General features: G+C 43.1%; 1 protein-coding gene and 1 pseudogene across 1 annotated transcript; both read right to left on the bottom strand.

The window, feature by feature from the left end:
* Positions 1-1,108: 1,108 nt before the first annotated feature.
* On the bottom strand, positions 1,109-9,285 carry LOC142954381 (ribosyldihydronicotinamide dehydrogenase [quinone]-like; annotated as a pseudogene).
* A 4,648-nt stretch (positions 9,286-13,933) lies between these two features.
* LOC142954380 (NAD(P)H dehydrogenase [quinone] 1-like) lies at positions 13,934-15,415 on the bottom strand. The gene is given in 8 exon segments (XM_076095344.1): positions 13,934-14,132; positions 14,134-14,225; positions 14,514-14,615; positions 14,698-14,727; positions 14,729-14,812; positions 14,890-15,017; positions 15,101-15,268; positions 15,412-15,415. Coding segments are annotated over 8 exon segments (807 nt in total).
* Positions 15,416-22,513: the final 7,098 nt, after the last annotated feature.

Here is a 22,513-nt window from a genome sequence, read left to right as displayed (position 1 = left end):
TTTTGTTTCAAGTTTTGTGTGAGACAGTGAAATGTGAAACTGGTGACTAAAAGTGCTCACAAGCAAGTGTGTGTCACTTTTATGGATCATAATAACACTGCATGTATCTAATCATTTGCAACTTTTAATTGTAGATTGCTTTAACATCACATTAGAAGTGGGCTGATTCATCCTCCTTGAACTATTTCATCTTCTGACTAAAGAGAACAGAAAGTAATAAGAGGCCTCTTTATTTTTTGGTTCCTAATGTATTGAAAACATCTGAACCTGCTTGTACAAAACAAGTTATGCAACATCAGGCATAGCGTAAAGATCTCAAGATGGATTATTCTTATTTTTTATTAATAGCATTCCTGGCTATATATATCTCTATCTATATATATCTCTATCTCTATAGGACCAATACATTTCCCCAGTTCAGTTATAATGGGGCCATACGGTCTGCTATAGCAGACACCTGTGGCTGTGAGTTTCCTGGCAACAGATGGTCTTAAAATAATGAGATTCACCTATTCTGCACCAAAAGCAAACTTAAAATAAAGAATCACATATTGACATGACTGAGCCCTCTTAGTAATTGGTCTTTTTATATGCTCCCAGCCATTGTAGTTTTTTTTTTTTAAGGGCAACATTTGGCCTTTAATATACGGTATGCTAGCTACTATACAGTCAAACAATTATTATAATTTTAATTATAATTTTCTTCTCTTCTGTCCTTATCAGGATAATAAGCCGCTTACTATATTTTGTCAGCCAAGTAGGGTTTCCTGAATCTGGCTTGAATAGTTTTTGAAATACATACCAAGCATCGATCATAACCCAGTGATCTTACACAGAAATCTGCTTTTATCAGAAATCCTAATGACAAAAAGCAGATTTTTAAAGTGAACCTTTGCAAGACAGAAAAACTGGCACTCAAGAGTCCTTTACATCATTTCTTGACTCTGCCACTTGTACATGCAAAGAAAACTCAGTACAAGAAATCTGCCCTTCATATTTGAACCATGACATTGTATATGCATCAAAAACTCATGTAATAGACGGCAATATAATTCAAGTTAGCCTTTATTTTTCTGTCATGCAAGGAAATACAGAAGCCCCAATGTCTTCAGACCCCAGCTTTCATCTGGTTGTTGGGTGGTAGTGCCTTTCCCAGGTGGGTCCCAACCGTCAGTCCATACTCCTTGGTGGCATTTTTCTCATGGACCTCAGGCTTCAGCTGGAAACCCTTCTCCCCATCAAAGCAGTCCATGGGAGTGAAGGAAAGTGGTTTTTCGCCCAGGACACCTTGCAGTCGGGTACGCCAGCATGGTGCTGCGCTCCTCAGAGGGAATGTGAGACGGAGTCCAGGAGATTTGAGGGGCCATAACCTGGAAGCCACAGTAGTGCAGGATGCCAGTCTGGATAGAGAGAGAAACAGTGTTAAGCATGAGCGTTGTCCAATTGGGGGTTACAGCTTGAAACCTGTAGAATCTGTGTTAGATTTGTCCCTTCTGGGCTACAGTAGAAACAAGCAAAGGCCCAACTCCCTCTTTAGATATGAAGTCCTCATTCGACACTAGCCAAAACAATTTAGTTTTATAGAGTGATAAAACATCAGGCTTAATATATATTCCATGCCATTAAACTCCCAAATCCTACACTCTGGATCTTTAATGCCGAGTTGAAGCAATATTCTGATTCAGTACCTGTAGTGGCCACAGTGTGACATTCATGTCTCCATTAATACCATCTGCACTAAACATGGACTCATGAGACCCAGTGGTGAAGGACAGCATTGCTTTCTTGTCCTGTGTAGAAAAAAAAGCAAGTTAGAAAAATAGATGCAACAGTTTCAGACTAGTAATACAAACCACTTGATTTGAGCCTTTACCTTGAAGATTCCCTGGCTGTATCCCTTTTCTTGAGGAGTAGGCATAGCCCAGTGCGAGCACCCGGTCGATCCAGCCCTTCATGATGGCAGGAACAGTGAACCAGTACATGGGGAACTGAGAAGTAAGGCAAAGTGTTAGCTTTGAGCTAAGAGAAGTTTAGCGAACAAGCATTACTGTCACCAAGCCTCCACCTGAAAGATGATGAGGTCCGCCTCAGTGAGTTTGCGTTGTTCCTCAGTGATGTCAGCATACAGTTTTCCTTCCTCCCATGCGAGTTTGGTCTCTGCATAACGGAAGTGATCGGCATTCTTGACTTCTTCTGCCAAGACAAATTATTTAATTTAATTCTGAAGTTCAATAAAAAGCTAAACTTCTTCTAATACCAGGGAGATATTGATATACCGGTGATGTCCTCAGCAGTAGTAGTGGCTTTAAACTTCATGGCGTACAGGTCCGATACTGCCACTGTGCAGCCCTGACCTGCTAAAACTTCCACAGCAGCATCTTTGGCTGCAGCGTTGAACGAGCCAGTGCTCTGGTGGGCATACACGATCAACACTTTCTTTGTGGCTCAACCAAGGATTAAAGATTGGAAATGAGCACACATCAGGGCAGAAATCTCACAAATGAAACATTACAGTTCATGAGATGCAACATTACTCAGAACATGACACATAAATGCCTCAGCAAATACAAGATAGGTGATAACTCACCCATTCTGGACACAGATGTCAGCTGCAACTTTACAGATAGCTGCTGTGTTGAATAAGAGAGCAGGTTAGTCTAGAGCAACAGTCGAGATGCTGTTTTATACACCACAAGACTCAACACACAGCCTCCTCACAGGTGCTGTCAATCAGCAATCAAGGTCATCAACCAATCACCTGGCATCTCTCAGAACTCTCATCATATCTTCTATTGAGCCTGGACAGACATTTTAAATGGGGAGTGGAATTTATGTATCACTAAAAGCCAAGAAATATGGAGGTTTTTATCAATGAAACCAGCTCCGGCTTTTGCCTGTTTTAGGATAAACTTACAATAATACTCTTAGACCTACATCTTCTACTTCATTGCAGTGTGTGTTTTCCCCATTTCAGCCTGCCCAGAAAGAGAAGCGTAGGTTTGTCAATGTCTTTAAGAAAATATCACTCTCCTTGACCCCATTTTCAATGTTAACACCAGCCCTGAAGCCGAGACATATCACCTGAAACTCAGAACCTTTACTTGCCTCTCAACAACAGTTCATAATTACTAGTTAAATTGTGTGTGACTTAGATTGAATAACAATTAAAGAACTCCCATGAAATTACCTTTCTTGAGTAAAGTGGTTATACAGTATGTACTAGTCCACCAGAGAGCAGCATGCACCAGTAAGCGCCGTGTTGTATCACCTGCAGCCAGGAAATCACCATTTCTCATGACATTGGCATGGTAGCAGGTGCGGTATTGTTCAATTTGAAGGTGTAATAAAAATGTGTGATTCTCAGTCATACAGTACAATTGTTGTCATGTTTTCAAATGGGTACGTGTGTTGTTGGGCAAAGTGTCTCACAACAGAACGATCTATTGAACACAGAGCCAAACTGGCTACTATTGTAGATCATAATGATGTTATGCTCGCTGTAATTTATCACACAGCATTTTGAGGGTCATCATGTGCTTTACTTTGTTGCACACTGACTTGGGTTTATTTTATCTCACATGTGTGTAGTAGTGCAGAGTTGTGGAAACCAACATCTCCTCTTTTAGTGGATTTGTTGGTCAACTCCCAAACCACCAACATAAAAGCTCATTTGTGTTGCATTTCTTTTACTAAACACTGATCAGTTCAGTGGTTTAGTGAAGGTGTATGTATGTGTGTTCCAATAACCATACCTCCATTCTATTAATATGGCAGAAAAACATCTAGTATGTCCTAATACATAGTATATCAAATGCAGTTTGCCACAAATACCAGGATGTACTGCGTCTGGTCGCATTTTGCAGCACGCAAACAACTGGTGATGTCTGAGATGCCATATTTAATTCTGAGGAGAAAACACTGACTGGACAGATTGTTTTGTGTCTCCAATTCTGTGGTCCTGTGGGTCTAACTTCAAAGGAGTCAGATCCAAATATCTCAATAAGTCTTTGACCCAACCACTGCTTCAGCAATAGATTCCAATTCCACGTATTGATCATCTCTCCACTGTTTGCAGTTTAGTCTTTGTCATTGCCTCAACACATGCTGTTATTGGCATTTACATATTGACAACTATGCTTTGATTGATTTGTGTTCCTGATAGCACAACAGTGTTCCTTTGACTTCCCTTTGCTCTTCCTCCTGAATTTATGATGAGCCGTGACAAATGACTTTACAAGGGATTACGTAGTTAAGATAATTGATTGATAGGTTGATTGATCCAGTCATTGACCTGGTGCACACCCAGAGGCCAAACCGCCTTGAAGTAAAGAAATACATGAGCAGATCATTTCATTGGAACCCATTGAAGACTAGTCACCACAACCTCATTAGGAATATTTAATTCGACTGAAAATGTTATGGACATCTTTTTATTTGGGTCCTAGGAGAGCCATCTGAAACCCCGTTATTGCTCCATCGAGGACAGCAGAACGATTGACGTTGAACTTGCAGGTTATCAATTTTGTCACTGAGCTCTCTCAGAATTTGAGCAATGGGGAATGTGTTCTTTTGGCTGCTTAAACATTTGAACGACAGACCTATCAGTAACTGTGATACGACAAGATGACCTCGTCATATCATAATTTCATTTTGATATTGTGCAATGACTCAAATTTTTCAATGACCTATTTAGGCCAACAGTATACCTGACAGTACTCTTCTACCTCTACTTTGGTTTGTTGCAAAGTAAAAACACAAATGTACCTTGAAGTTATTTTCTATGTAGTTCCTTATTTTATCATCTGTGCCTCTCCAGTGTTGGTAAGTTCTATATGATCATTTTGAAATAAACTACAGCAGTGTTATAAAAAAATGATAATGATAATAATTAATTAATTATTCATTAACGTCACATCTTGTTCCCTTGCACCTACATGTATGTATCATTACGTTCTGTACTGGTTAACAATCAGTAAAGATTTCAATTATTTATGATTTAGTTTGAATGAAATTGGGAAGAATTTTGCTGCACCTTGGGGCCGTAATCTAAAGCTTTCCCCATTTTATTTATATCAACATGTAATATTATGATTATCGATACTTAACAGTAATGCCTTTGAGTCAAATGAAAATCAAAAAGATATTAAATTATAATTGGCACAATATTTATTGTATATTAATTGTCATACATAGTCAGATTATCAGAAATATTTTGATATTGTTTCGATAAAAAGACATATTTAGAAAGTTTGTCATACATTGATTTTTATTGCGCTACTCTGTAAATAAACAGTATACATACAGTTTACATGAACATGCTGTGTTCCCAAACCCACCAACACAGAAGAAGCAGACGGAGACAAACTACGTCTTCTGTGCCGGTGGGGACGGGATGCTCCTCGTCCTCTCGGCTGGTGGGTGGAGCGGGTGGTGTCGGGGGAGGACGTCACCGTACTCACTGGGTCTCTGACTCTCTGGGGTGCTGAGAGTGGTTCAGTGGTCTGTGGTGGGTCTGGGTCTTCCTGGGATGAAGGGTTAGATGACGTCCACTCTCAGCTGCCCCACGAGTGAGCCAAAAGCACAGAGGAGTCCTGCCCTGTGAGACACAAACACAAGAGATGAATACTTTAAACTCAACTATACGACCTTTACATTGTTGTGTTGAATCTGGCCTCCAATGATGGAATCTTAGTACTGATACTTCTGTAGTCTTAGTGAGGGATTACTTACTCAGCCCACTGAAAGAAAGGAGACTGCCGCTCTTCATCTGGTCCTGTAGTCCTCCATCCTTCTCATCTGGTCCTGTGGTCCTCCATCCTTCTCATCTGGTCCTGTGGTCCTCCATCCTTCTCATCTGGTCCTCCATCCTTCTCATCTGGTCCTGTAGTCCTCCATCCTTCTCATCTGGTCCAGAGTGAACACATCCTCTCTGTTGTCTGGGAGATCCTGGATGTTGCTTCCTGTGTTACAGCCATCGATACCTGAGTAAAAGAGACTTGGAGACTTTTTCTTAACATTAGTAATTATTAGTTTACCTTTGTCTGGTAAAGACACCTAGACTTTATAAAGAAAAATACACAACAGAAAAACAACCATTCACTGATACTTACTCTGGTTTCAGCAGCTAGCATCAATTATTACTCAAAAGGAAAATCCATAAATCAGAGTCAGAGTCAGAATCAGAACCATTTATTGCCATGCCAAGGAATTTGACATGAGGGGAGGTGCATACAATCAACACAGTGCAGAGTAGAAACATATTAAGATTTACAGAAAAATATAAAATAAAGTGAAATATAAAATAAAGTGCACAAATGAACAGATAACAGGACTATAAACAAGTGAGATGTAAGTGTAGTGTAGAAGTGTTGTTGATGAACCCGACTGCGGATGGGAAGAACCTGTTCATGTGTCGTGAGGTCTTGGTCCTGATGGACCGCAGCCTCCTGCCAGATGGAAAGGGCACGAACAGTTTTTGTCCAGGGTGAGAGGGGCCGGCACAAGAAGACCTCAACAGACTATCAACCTTCCACACCAAGAGTTTAAGATGAATACTGCACATTTTCTGGCCAAACACCATTTCAAATAAAGAACTGTATGACAAATGCCAACAAAAATGCATGGAGACCATCCTAATGAGAAGAAGATGGGGATGGATAGGACATGTGTTGAGAAAAGATCTTGCTGATATTACAAGAACAGCCTTACATTGGACACCAGAAGGGAAAAGAAAAAGAGGCCGACCAAGAAACACACGGAGAAGAACTGTGGAGAAGGAGATGCAGAGCCTAAACCACTCATGGGGCACCATCCAGCGACTCGCCCAGGACAGACAGGAGTGGAAGACTTTTGTTGCTGCCCTACATGCCAAGAGGCATAAAAGGGAAATGATGATGATGAGAGGGGCTGGCTACAATCTTTCTTGCTTGCTTCAGGGTCCTTGAAGCGAACAAGTCCTGGAGGGACGGCAGATTGTAGCCAATCACCCTCTCGGCAGAGCGAATGACGCGCTGCAACCTGCCCTTGTCCTTGGCTGCAGCGTACCACGGGGACGGGGATGATTCTCCAGAATAGAGAGAGTCGTCACTGGGGAAGGGGGTCACGCCCGAAGATCCTCCATAGCTTAACTGGTCCACTGCTTGAATTTCCTCACCACAGGTTTACAGGGCTTTAATTTCTGCCTGTATGCAAGAATCAGATGGACCGTGACGTGGTCAGAGTGTCCCAGTGCAGCACGAGGGACGGGGTGCTAGGCCCCGCTGATTGTGGTGTAACAGTGGTCCAGAATGTTCTCCTCTCTGGTAGGGCATTTAATAGACTGTCTGTATTTGGGGAGTTCGTGGCTGAGGTTTCCTTTGTTAAAGTCACCAAGGACAATAACTAAAGAGTCCGGGTTGGTCCACTCCACACACAGTATCTGGTCGTCGAGCGCGCGCTGTGCTTCCTGCACGTTGCCCTGCGGTGGAATGTAAACACCGACCAGTATGAATGAAGCGAACTCACGGGGGGAGTAAAAGGAGTAAAAGATTCCAGATCAGGAGAACAGTGCTGCAGAACCACTGTCACATCGTTACACCAGCCACTGTTGGAGTAGAAACAGATTCCTCCACCCTTCGATTTGCCGGAGAGCTCCGTGTCGCGATCCGCTCTGAACAGCTGGAAGCCAGTCAGCTGGCGCACAGAGTCCGGTATCGTTCCACAGAGCCAGGTCTCAGTGAAGCACAAAACGGAGGATGAAGAAGTATCTGTCTTTCCCCACCAGTAGCTGAGGTTCGTCCAGTTTGTTGCTCAGTGAGCGGATGTTAGAGAGAAATATGCCCGGCAGCGGTGTGCGAAATCCACGTGTGCGAAGACGCACGAGCGCGCCAGCCCGTTGGCCTCTCCTACGGCGCTTCACTGCATGAGTTACGGTGAGAGCACCTTAGACGAGAATGTCCAGGAATTCCACAGAAGTTAACTGAAAAGTTGGAAGTAAGTCCGCTGGAGTTGTTCCCCTGATGTTTATGAGCTCATCTCTGGTGAAAGAGCTCTGGGTATCGCAGCATAAAACCGAATTAACGACAAAAACAAAACAATGCGCACCAACACGTCGAGGCAGCCGTCCGCAGAGCAATCTTGATGTATAAAGAAGCGATATTTAAAAGCTCTGCTGTAGGATGCTACCTATCGTCAACCCCGCCAGACGCGAGGGAAGGCTGTCTGGTGCTTTATCAGTCCTATACCAGTCCGAGTCGCTGTCTTCAGCCGACTGCCAGTATCCTCTGTGTGTGTGGGGAAGCTGAGGCCTGAAGTGGAGGGTGGAGACCATCTGTAGTCCTCTCCTCTGGTCCTCCTCTTGGAGGATCAGAGGCCTGAAGTGGAGGACGCTGTGTCCTCGTGGTCGTCCTCACCGGTCCTCTGCCTCTTCACACTTACCTGCTCCGTGCGGTCCTCTTCCCTGCTCCTCTTGGTGGACTCTTCTGACCTCTGGGGGACCAGGGGCGGAGCCTCTTCAGGACGTTCCACACCAAAAGGGAGGGAGAGTGGATGGCCAGCGGGAAAGGGAGGAGGAGTCGGCACGCGGTAGAACCCCTCCCAGAAACTCCTAGGTGGTAACCGCTGGGTGAGAGGGTCATCTTCATCTTCCTCTTCTTCCTCCTCCTCCTCCTCCTCCTCTTCCCCCTCTTCTTCTTCCTCCTCCTCTTCCTCTTCTTCGTCCTCTGTATCCTCGAACATGGAGTCATACCAGGAATCTAAGTATTCCCAGTCGGATCCGACATCTTCCTCCTCGTCCTCTTCCTCCTCCTGGTCAGCTGGGACCAAAACGTCACCGGTCCTCTGCCTCTTCACACTTACCTGCTCCGTGCGGTCCTCTTCCCTGCTCCTCTTGGTGGACTCTTCTGACCTCTGGGGGACCAGGGGCGGAGCCTCTTCAGGACGTTCCACACCAAAAGGGAGGGAGAGCGGATGGCCAGCGGGAAAGGGAGGAGGAGTCTGCACGCGGTAGAACCCCTTCCAGAAACTCCTAGGTGGTAACCGCTGGGTGAGAGGGTCATCTTCATCATCTTCTTCTTCCTCCTCTTCTTCTTCTTCTTCCCCCTCTTCTTCCTCGTCCTCGACGTCTTCCTCCTCGTCCTCGACGTCTTCCTCCACGTCCTCTTCCTCCTCCTTAGCTGGGACCAAAACATCAAGCCTGACCTCATACTCACCGTTTACATAATAAACATATTCAACACATACTTCACCTGCTCCGTCGTCAGAGGAGTACGGGAGGATCCTGTAGCCCTCTTGTGCAGGACGTTCCATGATGTAGTTCACACCAGCTGAGAGGGAAAAATTAAAACTGTAAGGATTTCTCATAACATGAAATATTTCTGGATTACATTGAATAATCAAAGATTAAATTTGAAAAAATGAAGAGCGCACTACACGTGTCACCAACACACAAGAGGCTGTGCCTTTTAATATTTTAACAATAATATCAAACATAGTGCAGCTCTGCCTCTGTTAGTTCGAACATTAGTTCGTTATAATAACTAACATTAGTTAGTTATTCTGCACCAAACAATTGTAAGGACTTCAATGTTTGTGTGGACAAAACGATCAATGGTTTGCAGTAAACACCGTGAACGTGTTTAATATGCATTGAGCTACGTGCGTCATGACGCACAGTGAAACATGGCTACATTAATCCAACATGACCACAGTACCCTCTTTAGTTTATAACTCATTATTCTCCCAGTTTATGAGTTGCATGTCACAGCGCGTGGAGGAGATGGTGCACGCGCACATGCAGTCTCGGACAGTTGCTTAACAGATCGCTCGCTTGTCCCTCGTAAACAAAATACCACAACAACGAGCAAAGCGCATCTCAATGTTAAAGAAATAGTTGATGTAATATTATAAAGTAAAAGGAGCAGATGTTTTTTCTACAATAACTCAAGTTTCAACAATCAAAACAAACCCACGTGCACAACTTAAGCCTATATTTAGGATTTTATGAAAAAGTTCTATTTTGGAATAGGAAGATTCCATGCCTTCAAACCACATTGTGAACACATTTCACAGACATCCTGCCACATTTAAGACATTCTGCCACTCAAATAATCATTTTACCAGTGGTGGTAAACAGAATCACAAAGTTATAGCTATTTTATCATTTAATATATTTTTTCCCTTTATCTTATTTTTTCATTGCACAGCTCTGCTTCCAGCACAGCTTGTTTTAACGCCGGCCGGTGTTTCGTTAACGCCGGCCGGTATTTATTTTTTCCCAACAGTCCTGATAATATACGTAGTGTGAACTGTTCACCTTTAAACTCAAAAGGTTTCACTGATTTCTAAACTGAGAACACTTTTAAGGATTTAAGGGGATGTATCAAACTGAAAAATCCTAAAATAAATCTAAAAGTTGTCTTACCTGCACGCTTATCGTCCAAGTCACAGCCCGCTCTCCTCGGCAGGTGCTCTCCTCGGCAGGTGCTCTCCTCGGCAGGCGACCCTCCTCGAACGGCAGGCGACCGAGGGTCTTTTCCCGGCTCCCCTGTTGTCCACGATAGTAGTGATCCAGTAGTTTAGTTCTCCAAAAGATTCGTATCAAGTAGCTTTTCTCCAGAAGTTTAAAAACTCAAAGAGTCGGCTCTCCACGGTATGGATGTCCAAGAGGTGTTCAGCTCATGAGGTGTTCCGCTCAAGAAGTGTTCCGCTCGTGTTCAAGTCCAAGTGCAGAGTGAAGATCAGAAGTTCTGAAAGGCTAAGGCCGGTCCGTTTCCATGGCATTTAGGGACGTGCGGGTGCGTGAGTGCGTGCGTGTGATTGGTCGAGACAGAAAGAGAGAAATTTGAATTATTTTCTCTTAAATATAATATATTTTAATTTGAATTATACTAGAGTTATTTTTATTTTATCTTTCAGTGCTCTATTACCATTCAGTACAGCTATGAGTTGTAAACATTACACAACCCGTCTCTGCTGGAGAAAGAGATTATATATATATAGCGGGCAATTTTTTTCGGCCTTGGATATCCATTGTTTCAGACAGTTCATAGATTGGTTCAATCAGAAAGAGTGTGATTTTGCTCTGTAGTTTTGCTTGCATTCAGTATATAATAACACAAGAGACAGAATTTCAGGGTCATAGTGAAATTTGACAACACAAATATGAACTTTTCTCAAATAAAGAGAGAGAGAAATAATTGTCCTGCTTGTAAAGGAAAGACGGATAAACTAGCTTTCATATCCGAGTCACTCCCAAATCCTAATTCTTAAAGGGACCGCACACAATGGATGGAGAATGGGCCTTACAGTGTCAACTTTTGAGTTGATGAGTATGAGCTAAGCTAATGAAAACACAAGGAGTCTTAGTTTGCCAATAAATCCCCCTAAATGTGACACACTGTTCCTTTAATCCGTGCATTGAAACGTGCTAAAATCTCATATCATGTCGGCATGTTCAAAAAAATCATGCAACCGTTTGATAACTGTAAAAAAACTTTAAAAAATAGATTCAAATATTTCTAAACTATGCATTGAAAACATGCTAATATCCCAAACTGCATCAACTCATTAACATCTTGCAAAATAACTCAGGCATCATTGTTTCCTGTCTGTGCTTCATCCAGATGTCGCTGATCAGAGATACAAAGCCAGTTGTTGTTGTGTGTTGTCTGAAACTGCTTAATCTTCTCCCAATTCTTGTCCCTTCTCTTTCTGTGTGAATGAGTTTACTCTTGTGTGTAAGTGTAGTCTGCCTTATGGGTCTCTGTGTGGTACAGTGGAGGTTTAATAGCCAAGGTCCTGCCAGCTCTTGGTTCTTTTGAAGAAACTGCACCGGCGTGGAAAAGCTAAAAGACTTGAGCTGATGACACACGGCCTTTTTCGATGGCTAATTGTGACTTCAGCTTAACAACTACTGAGACAAAATCAGTGAAATATAACGAATGTATCATGATTAAAAGTTAATTGGTGAAGTTGCCTATTTACATTTTTGCAGAGTATTGTTTTAATCTTGTTCTGGGTCGATCACAAATTAAAATCCCAGGGATATAGAAGTTGGCAAACGTGTGAATATCATAATTCACTGCTTTTATGTTGTTTCCCAGAATCCTCCATGTGCAACTAAACCACTGTCACTCACCTGTATATGAAAACAACTTGTAAATGGTGTCAATAACAAGTTTTTCTTTTCTAAAAGAAAAGTTTAAGAGGTTTATGGTAATGCTATATTTTCTTTTTCCTGTTTAATTGCTGATGTACATGAAAGATGTGTAATATAGAAATTGTCACCTTAATAAATTAAATCAAAAATGTTTGTGCCTTGAATGAATACAACTATATATATGTACTATATACTCTATATATATATAGTACATTATAACATCACGTTTGTAAAAATGATCGGTTACGTGACGTTCGTAGCTGACAAGCTAGCTAACGTAACCGGGAGCTTAAACATCACATGTTTGTTAATAGTAGTCGTAGCTGACAAGCTAGCTAAGAGCTACCGCTAACGTTAGCTGACAAGCTAGCTAAGAGCTACCGCTAACGTTAGCTGACAAGCTAGCTAACGTTAGCGGCAGCTCGTCTGCCTGCATCCGACCGTAGTTAGCCTTGGAAACTAACTTTGAATGCCTTCACTTTCAAACCTCAGAGGTTGACTAATATCTTACTGAGATTGTGACGATTTTACAGATGATTTATACTTCATATTATGTCCATAAACAGACCAACAGGAGCTCAGGTAGACCGGTTGTGAACCTGAAATACCACTTTAAGTCCGGTAACGTTACAAACGTTGAGGTTAACTACACGGATAAACTGAATTTGAGTAATTTGTACTTCGTCTACATTTTGTTTCAAGTTTTGTGTGAGACAGTGAAATGTGAAACTGGTGACTAAAAGTGCTCACAAGCAAGTGTGTGTCACTTTTATGGATCATAATAACACTGCATGTATCTAATCATTTGCAACTTTTAATTGTAGATTGCTTTAACATCACATTAGAAGTGGGCTGATTCATCCTCCTTGAACTATTTCATCTTCTGACTAAAGAGAACAGAAAGTAATAAGAGGCCTCTTTATTTTTTGGTTCCTAATGTATTGAAAACATCTGAACCTGCTTGTACAAAACAAGTTATGCAACATCAGGCATAGCGTACAGATCTCAAGATGGATTATTCTTATTTTTTATTAATAGCATTCCTGGCTATATATATCTCTATCTATATATATCTCTATCTCTATAGGACCAATACATTTCCCCAGTTCAGTTATAATGGGGCCATACGGTCTGCTATAGCAGACACCTGTGGCTGTGAGTTTCCTGGCAACAGATGGTCTTAAAATAATGAGATTCACCTATTCTGCACCAAAAGCAAACTTAAAATAAAGAATCACATATTGACATGACTGAGCCCTCTTAGTAATTGGTCTTTTTATATGCTCCCAGCCATTGTAGTTTTTTTTTTTAAGGGCAACATTTGGCCTTTAATATACGGTATGCTAGCTACTATACAGTCAAAAAATTATTATAATTTTAATTATAATTTTCTTCTCTTCTGTCCTTATCGGGATAATAAGCCGCTTACTATATTTTGTCAGCCAAGTAGGGTTTCCTGAATCTGGCTTGAATAGTTTTTGAAATACATACCAAGCATCGATCATAACCCAGTGATCTTACACAGAAATCTGCTTTTATCAGAAATCCTAATGACAAAAAGCAGATTTTTAAAGTGAACCTTTGCAAGACAGAAAAACTGGCACTCAAGAGTCCTTCACATCATTTCTTGACTCTGCCACTTGTACATGCAAAGAAAACTCAGTACAAGAAATCTGCCCTTCATATTTGAACCATGACATTGTATATGCATCAAAAACTCATGTAATAGACGGCAATATAATTCAAGTTAGCCTTTATTTTAATGTCATGCAAGGAAATACAGAAGCCCCAATGTCTTCAGACCCCAGCTTTCATCTGGTTGTTGGGTGGTAGTGCCTTTCCCAGGTGGGTCCCAACCGTCAGTCCATACTCCTTGGTGGCATTTTTCTCATGGACCTCAGGCTTCAGCTGGAAACCCTTCTCCCCATCAAAGCAGTCCATGGGAGTGAAGGAAAGTGGTTTTTCGCCCAGGACACCTTGCAGTCGGGTACGCCAGCATGGTGCTGCGCTCCTCAGAGGGAATGTGAGACGGAGTCCAGGAGATTTGAGGGGCCATAACCTGGAAGCCACAGTAGTGCAGGATGCCAGTCTGGATAGAGAGATAAACAGTGTTAAGCACGAGCGTCGTCCAATTGGGGGTTACAGCTTGAAACCTGTAGAATCTGTGTTAGATTTGTCCCTTCTGGGCTACAGTAGAAACAAGCAAAGGCCCAACTCCCTCTTTAGATATGAAGTTCTCATGCGACACTAGCCAAAACGATTTAGTTTTATAGAGTGATAAAACATCAGGCTTAATATATATTCCATGCCATTAAACTCCCAAATCCTACACTCTGGATCTTTAATGCCGAGTTGAAGCAATATTCTGATTCAGTACCTGTAGTGGCCACAGTGTGACATTCATGTCTCCATTAATACCATCTGCACTAAACATGGACTCATGAGACCCAGTGGTGAAGGACAGCATTGCTTTCTTGTCCTGTGTAGAAAAAAAGCAAGTTAGAAAAATAGATGCAACAGTTTCAGACTAGTAATGCAAACCACTTGATTTGAGCCTTTACCTTGAAGATTCCCTGGCTGTATCCCTTTTCTTGAGGAGTAGGCATAGCCCAGTGCGAGCACCCGGTCGATCCAGCCCTTCATGATGGCAGGAACAGTGAACCAGTACATGGGGAACTGAGAAGTAAGGCAAAGTGTTAGCTTTGAGCTAAGAGAAGTTTAGCGAACAAGCATTACTGTCACCAAGCCTCCACCTGAAAGATGATGAGGTCCGCCTCAGTGAGTTTGCGTTGTTCCTCAGTGATGTCAGCATACAGTTTTCCTTCCTCCCATGCGAGTTTGGTCTCTGCATAACGGAAGTGATCGGCATTCTTGACTTCTCCTGCCAAGACAAATTATTTTATTTAATTCTGAAGTTCAATAAAAAGCTAAACTTCTTCTAATACCAGGGAGATATTGATATACCGGTGATGTCCTCAGCAGTAGTAGTGGCTTTAAACTTCATGGCGTACAGGTCCGATACTGCCACTGTGCAGCCCTGACCTGCTAAAACTTCCACAGCAGCATCTTTGGCTGCAGCGTTGAACGAGCCAGTGCTCTGGTGGGCATACACGATCAACACTTTCTTTGTGGCTCAACCAAGGATTAAAGATTGGAAATGAGCACACATCAGGGCAGAAATCTCACAAATGAAACATTACAGTTCATGAGATGCAACATTACTCAGAACATGACACATAAATGCCTCAGCAAATACAAGATAGGTGATAACTCACCCATTCTGGACACAGATGTCAGCTGCAACTTTACAGATAGCTGCTGTGTTGAATAAGAGAGCAGGTTAGTCGAGAGCAACAGTCGAGATGCTGTTTTATACACCACAAGACTCAACACACAGCCTCCTCACAGGTGCTGTCAATCAGCAATCAAGGTCATCAACCAATCACCTGGCATCTCTCAGAACTCTCATCATATCTTCTATTGAGCCTGGACAGACATTTTAAATGGGGAGTGGAATTTATGTATCACTAAAAGCCAAGAAATATGGAGGTTTTTATCAATGAAACCAGCTCCGGCTTTTGCCTGTTTTAGGATAAACTTACAATAATACTCTTAGACCTACATCTTCTACTTCATTGCAGTGTGTGTTTTCCCCATTTCAGCCTGCCCAGAAAGAGAAGCGTAGGTTTGTCAATGTCTTTAAGAAAATATCACTCTCCTTGACCCCATTTTCAATGTTAACACCAGCCCTGAAGCCGAGACATATCACCTGAAACTCAGAACCTTTACTTGCCTCTCAACAACAGTTCATAATTACTAGTTAAATTGTGTGTGACTTAGATTGAATAACAATTAAAGAACTCCCATGAAATTACCTTTCTTGAGTAAAGTGGTTATACAGTATGTACTAGTCCACCAGAGAGCAGCATGCACCAGTAAGCGCCGTGTTGTATCACCTGCAGCCAGGAAATCACCATTTCTCATGACATTGGCATGGTAGCAGGTGCGGTATTGTTCAATTTGAAGGTGTAATAAAAATGTGTGATTCTCAGTCATACAGTACAATTGTTGTCATGTTTTCAAATGGGTACGTGTGTTGTTGGGCAAAGTGTCTCACAACAGAACGATCTATTGAACACAGAGCCAAACTGGCTACTATTGTAGATCTTAATGATGTTATGCTCGCTGTAATTTATCACACAGCATTTTGAGGGTCATCATGTGCTTTACTTTGTTGCACACTGACTTGGGTTTATTTTATCTCACATGTGTGTAGTAGTGCAGAGTTGTGGAAACCAACATCTCCTCTTTTAGTGGATTTGTTGGTCAACTCCCAAACCACCAACATAAAAGCTCATTTGTGTTGCATTTCTTTTACTAAACACTGATCAGTTCAGTGGTTTAGTGAAGGTGTATGTATGTGTGTTCCAATAACCATACCTCCATTCTATTAATATGGCAGAAAAACATCTAGTATGTCCTAATACATAGTATATCAAATGCAGTTTGCCACAAATACCAGGATGTACTGCGTCTGGTCGCATTTTGCAGCACGCAAACAACTGGTGATGTCTGAGATGCCATATTTAATTCTGAGGAGAAAACACTGACTGGACAGATTGTTTTGTGTCTCCAATTCTGTGGTCCTGTGGGTCTAACTTCAAAGGAGTCAGATCCAAATATCTCAATAAGTCTTTGACCCAACCACTGCTTCAGCAATAGATTCCAATTCCACGTATTGATCATCTCTCCACTGTTTGCAGTTTAGTCTTTGTCATTGCCTCAACACATGCTGTTATTGGCATTTAGATATTGACAACTATGCTTTGATTGATTTGTGTTCCTGATAGCACAACAGTGTTCCTTTGACTTCCCTTTGCTCTTCCTCCTGAATTTATGATGAGCCGTGACAAATGACTTTACAAGGGATTACGTAGTTAAGATAATTGATTGATGGGTTGATTGATCCAGTCATTGACCTGGTGCACACCCAGAGGCCAAACCGCCTTGAAGTAAAGAAATACATGAGCAGATCATTTCATTGGAACCCATTGAAGACTAGTCACCACAACCTCATTAGGAATATTTAATTCAACTGAAAATGTTATGGACATCTTTTTATTTGGGTCCTAGGAGAGCCATCTGAAACCCCGTTATTGCTCCATCGAGGACAGCAGAACGATTGACGTTGAACTTGCAGGTTATCAATTTTGTCACTGAGCTCTCTCAGAATTTGAGCAATGGGGAATGTGTTCTTTTGGCTGCTTAAACATTTGAACGACAGACCTATCAGTAACTGTGATACGACAAGATGACCTCGTCATATCATAATTTCATTTTGATATTGTGCAATGACTCAAATTTTCCAATGACCTATTTAGGCCAACAGTATACCTGACAGTACTCTTCTACCTCTACTTTGGTTTGTTGCAAAGTAAAAACACAAATGTACCTTGAAGTTATTTTCTATGTAGTTCTTTATTTTATCATCTGTGCCTCTCCAGTGTTGGTAAATTCTATATGATCATTTTGAAATAAACTACAGCAGTGTTATAAAAAAATGATAATGATAATAATTAATTAATTATTCATTAACGTCACATCTTGTTCCCTTGCACCTACATGTATGTATCATTACGTTCTGTACTGGTTAACAATCAGTAAAGATTTCAATTATTTATGATTTAGTTTGAATGAAATTGGGAAGAATTTTGCTGCACCTTGGGGCCGTAATCTAAAGCTTTCCCCATTTTATTTATATCAACATGTAATATTATGATTATCGATACTTAACAGTAATGCCTTTGAGTCAAATGAAAATCAAAAAGATATTAAATTATAATTGGCACAATATTTATTGTATATTAATTGTCATACATAGTCAGATTATCAGAAATATTTTGATATTGTTTCGATAAAAAGACATATTTAGAAAGTTTGTCATACATTGATTTTTATTGCGCTACTCTGTAAATAAACAGTATACATACAGTTTACATGAACATGCTGTGTTCCCAAACCCACCAACACAGAAGAAGCAGACGGAGACAAACTACGTCTTCTGTGCCGGTGGGGACGGGACGCTCCTCGTCCTCTCGGCTGGTGGGTGGAGCGGGTGGTGTCGGGGGAGGACGTCACCGTACTCACTGGGTCTCTGACTCTCTGGGGTGCTGAGAGTGGTTCAGTGGTCTGTGGTGGGTCTGGGTCTTCCTGGGATGATGGGTTAGATGACGTCCACTCTCAGCTGCCCCACGAGTGAGCCAAAAGCACAGAGGAGTCCTGCCCTGTGAGACACAAACACAAGAGATGAATACTTTAAACTCAACTATACGACCTTTACATTGTTGTGTTGAATCTGGCCTCCAATGATGGAATCTTAGTACTGATACTTCTGTAGTCTTAGTGAGGGATTACTTACTCAGCCCACTGAAAGAAAGGAGACTGCCGCTCTTCATCTGGTCCTGTAGTCCTCCATCCTTCTCATCTGGTCCTGTGGTCCTCCATCCTTCTCATCTGGTCCTGTGGTCCTCCATCCTTCTCATCTGGTCCTCCATCCTTCTCATCTGGTCCTGTAGTCCTCCATCCTTCTCATCTGGTCCTGTAGTCCTCCATCCTTCTCATCTGGTCCAGAGTGAACACATCCTCTCTGTTGTCTGGGAGATCCTGGATGTTGCTTCCTGTGTTACAGCCATCGATACCTGAGTAAAAGAGACTTGGAGACTTTTTCTTAACATTAGTAATTATTAGTTTACCTTTGTCTGGTAAAGACACCTAGACTTTACAAAGAAAAATACACAACAGAAAAACAACCATTCACTGATACTTACTCTGGTTTCAGCAGCTAGCATCAATTATTACTCAAAAGGAAAATCCATAAATCAGAGTCAGAGTCAGAATCAGAACCATTTATTGCCATGCCAAGGAATTTGACATGAGGGGAGGTGCATACAATCAACACAGTGCAGAGTAGAAACATATTAAGATTTACAGAAAAATTAAAATAAAGTGAAATATAAAATAAAGTGCACAAATGAACAGATAACAGGACTATAAACAAGTGAGATGTAAGTGTAGTGTAGAAGTGTTGTTGATGAACCCGACTGCGGATGGGAAGAACCTGTTCATGTGTCGTGAGGTCTTGGTCCTGATGGACCGCAGCCTCCTGCCAGATGGAAAGGGCACGAACAGTTTTTGTCCAGGGTGAGAGGGGCCGGCACAAGAAGACCTCAACAGACTATCAACCTTCCACACCAAGAGTTTAAGATGAATACTGCACATTTTCTGGCCAAACACCATTTCAAATAAAGAACTGTATGACAAATGCCAACAAAAATGCATGGAGACCATCCTAATGAGAAGAAGATGGGGATGGATAGGACATGTGTTGAGAAAAGATCTTGCTGATATTACAAGAACAGCCTTACATTGGACACCAGAAGGGAAAAGAAAAAGAGGCCGACCAAGAAACACACGGAGAAGAACTGTGGAGAAGGAGATGCAGAGCCTAAACCACTCATGGGGCACCATCCAGCGACTCGCCCAGGACAGACAGGAGTGGAAGACTTTTGTTGCTGCCCTACATGCCAAGAGGCATAAAAGGGAAATGATGATGATGAGAGGGGCCGGCTACAATCTTTCTTGCTCGCTTCAGGGTCCTTGAAGCGAACAAGTCCTGGAGGGACGGCAGATTGTAGCCAATCACCCTCTCGGCAGAGCGAATGACGCGCTGCAACCTGCCCTTGTCCTTGGCTGCAGCGTACCACGGGGACGGGGATGATTCTCCAGAATAGAGAGAGTCGTCACTGGGGAAGGGGGTCACGCCCGAAGATCCTCCATAGCTTAACTGGTCCACTGCTTGAATTTCCTCACCACAGGTTTACAGGGCTTTAATTTCTGCCTGTATGCAAGAATCAGATGGACCGTGACGTGGTCAGAGTGTCCCAGTGCAGCACGAGGGACGGGGTGCTAGGCCCTGCTGATTGTGGTGTAACAGTGGTCCAGAATGTTCTCCTCTCTGGTAGGGCATTTAATAGACTGTCTGTATTTGGGGAGTTCGTGGCTGAGGTTTCCTTTGTTAAAGTCACCAAGGACAATAACTAAAGAGTCCGGGTTGGTCCACTCCACACACAGTATCTGGTCGTCGAGCGCGCGCTGTGCTTCCTGCACGTTGCCCTGCGGTGGAATGTAAACACCGACCAGTATGAATGAAGCGAACTCACGGGGGGAGTAAAAGGAGTAAAAGATTCCAGATCAGGAGAACAGTGCTGCAGAACCACTGTCACATCGTTACACCAGCCACTGTTGGAGTAGAAACAGATTCCTCCACCCTTCGATTTGCCGGAGAGCTCCGTGTCGCGATCCGCTCTGAACAGCTGGAAGCCAGTCAGCTGGCGCACAGAGTCCGGTATCGTTCCACAGAGCCAGGTCTCAGTGAAGCACAAAACGGAGGATGAAGAAGTATCTGTCTTTCCCCACCAGTAGCTGAGGTTCGTCCAGTTTGTTGCTCAGTGAGCGGATGTTAGAGAGAAATATGCCCGGCAGCGGTGTGCGAAATCCACGTGTGCGAAGACGCACGAGCGCGCCAGCCCGTTGGCCTCTCCTACGGCGCTTCACTGCATGAGTTACGGTGAGAGCACCTTAGACGAGAATGTCCAGGAATTCCACAGAAGTTAACTGAAAAGTTGGAAGTAAGTCCGCTGGAGTTGTTCCCCTGATGTTTATGAGCTCATCTCTGGTGAAAGAGCTCTGGGTATCGCAGCATAAAACCGAATTAACGACAAAAACAAAACAATGCGCACCAACACGTCGAGGCAGCCGTCCGCAGAGCAATCTTGATGTATAAAGAAGCGATATTTAAAAGCTCTGCTGTAGGATGCTACCTATCGTCAACCCCGCCAGACGCGAGGGAAGGCTGTCTGGTGCTTTATCAGTCCTATACCAGTCCGAGTCGCTGTCTTCAGCCGACTGCCAGTATCCTCTGTGTGTGTGGGGAAGCTGAGGCCTGAAGTGGAGGGTGGAGACCATCTGTAGTCCTCTCCTCTGGTCCTCCTCTTGGAGGATCAGAGGCCTGAAGTGGAGGACGCTGTGTCCTCGTGGTCGTCCTCACCGGTCCTCTGCCTCTTCACACTTACCTGCTCCGTGCGGTCCTCTTCCCTGCTCCTCTTGGTGGACTCTTCTGACCTCTGGGGGACCAGGGGCGGAGCCTCTTCAGGACGTTCCACACCAAAAGGGAGGGAGAGTGGATGGCCAGCGGGAAAGGGAGGAGGAGTCGGCACGCGGTAGAACCCCTCCCAGAAACTCCTAGGTGGTAACCGCTGGGTGAGAGGGTCATCTTCATCTTCCTCTTCTTCCTCCTCCTCCTCCTCCTCCTCTTCCCCCTCTTCTTCTTCCTCCTCCTCTTCCTCTTCTTCGTCCTCTGTATCCTCGAACATGGAGTCATACCAGGAATCTAAGTATTCCCAGTCGGATCCGACATCTTCCTCCTCGTCCTCTTCCTCCTCCTGGTCAGCTGGGACCAAAACGTCACCGGTCCTCTGCCTCTTCACACTTACCTGCTCCGGGCAGTCCTCTTCCCTGCTCCTCTTGGTGGACTCTTCTGACCTCTGGGGGACCAGGGGCGGAGCCTCTTCAGGACGTTCCACACCAAAAGGGAGGGAGAGCGGATGGCCAGCGGGAAAGGGAGGAGGAGTCGGCACGCGGTAGAACCCCTTCCAGAAACTCCTAGGTGGTAACCGCTGGGTGAGAGGGTCATCTTCATCATCTTCTTCTTCCTCCTCTTCTTCTTCTTCTTCCCCCTCTTCTTCCTCGTCCTCGACGTCTTCCTCCTCGTCCTCGACGTCTTCCTCCACGTCCTCTTCCTCCTCCTTAGCTGGGACCAAAACATCAAGCCTGACCTCATACTCACCGTTTACATAATAAACATATTCAACACATACTTCACCTGCTCCGTCGTCAGAGGAGTACGGGAGGATCCTGTAGCCCTCTTGTGCAGGACGTTCCATGATGTAGTTCACACCAGCTGAGAGGGAAAAATGAAAACTGTAAGGATTTCTCATAACATGAAATATTTCTGGATTACATTGAATAATCAAAGATTAAATTTGAAAAAATGAAGAGCGCACTACACGTGTCACCAACACACAAGAGGCTGTGCCTTTTAATATTTTAACAATAATATCAAACATAGTGCAGCTCTGCCTCTGTTAGTTCGAACATTAGTTCGTTATAATAACTAACATTAGTTAGTTATTCTGCACCAAACAATTGTAAGGACTTCAATGTTTGTGTGGACAAAACGATCAATGGTTTGCAGTAAACACCGTGAACGTGTTTAATATGCATTGAGCTACGTGCGTCATGACGCACAGTGAAACATGG

This window comes from Anarhichas minor, unplaced genomic scaffold, assembly GCF_050575085.1.
Source record: "Anarhichas minor isolate MPS153535 unplaced genomic scaffold, ASM5057508v1 ptg000020l, whole genome shotgun sequence".
In the NCBI taxonomy this organism is placed as follows: domain Eukaryota; kingdom Metazoa; phylum Chordata; class Actinopteri; order Perciformes; family Anarhichadidae; genus Anarhichas; species Anarhichas minor.
Note: the sequence above shows the minus strand (reverse complement) of the source record. Positions and strands in the feature narration are given on the sequence as shown.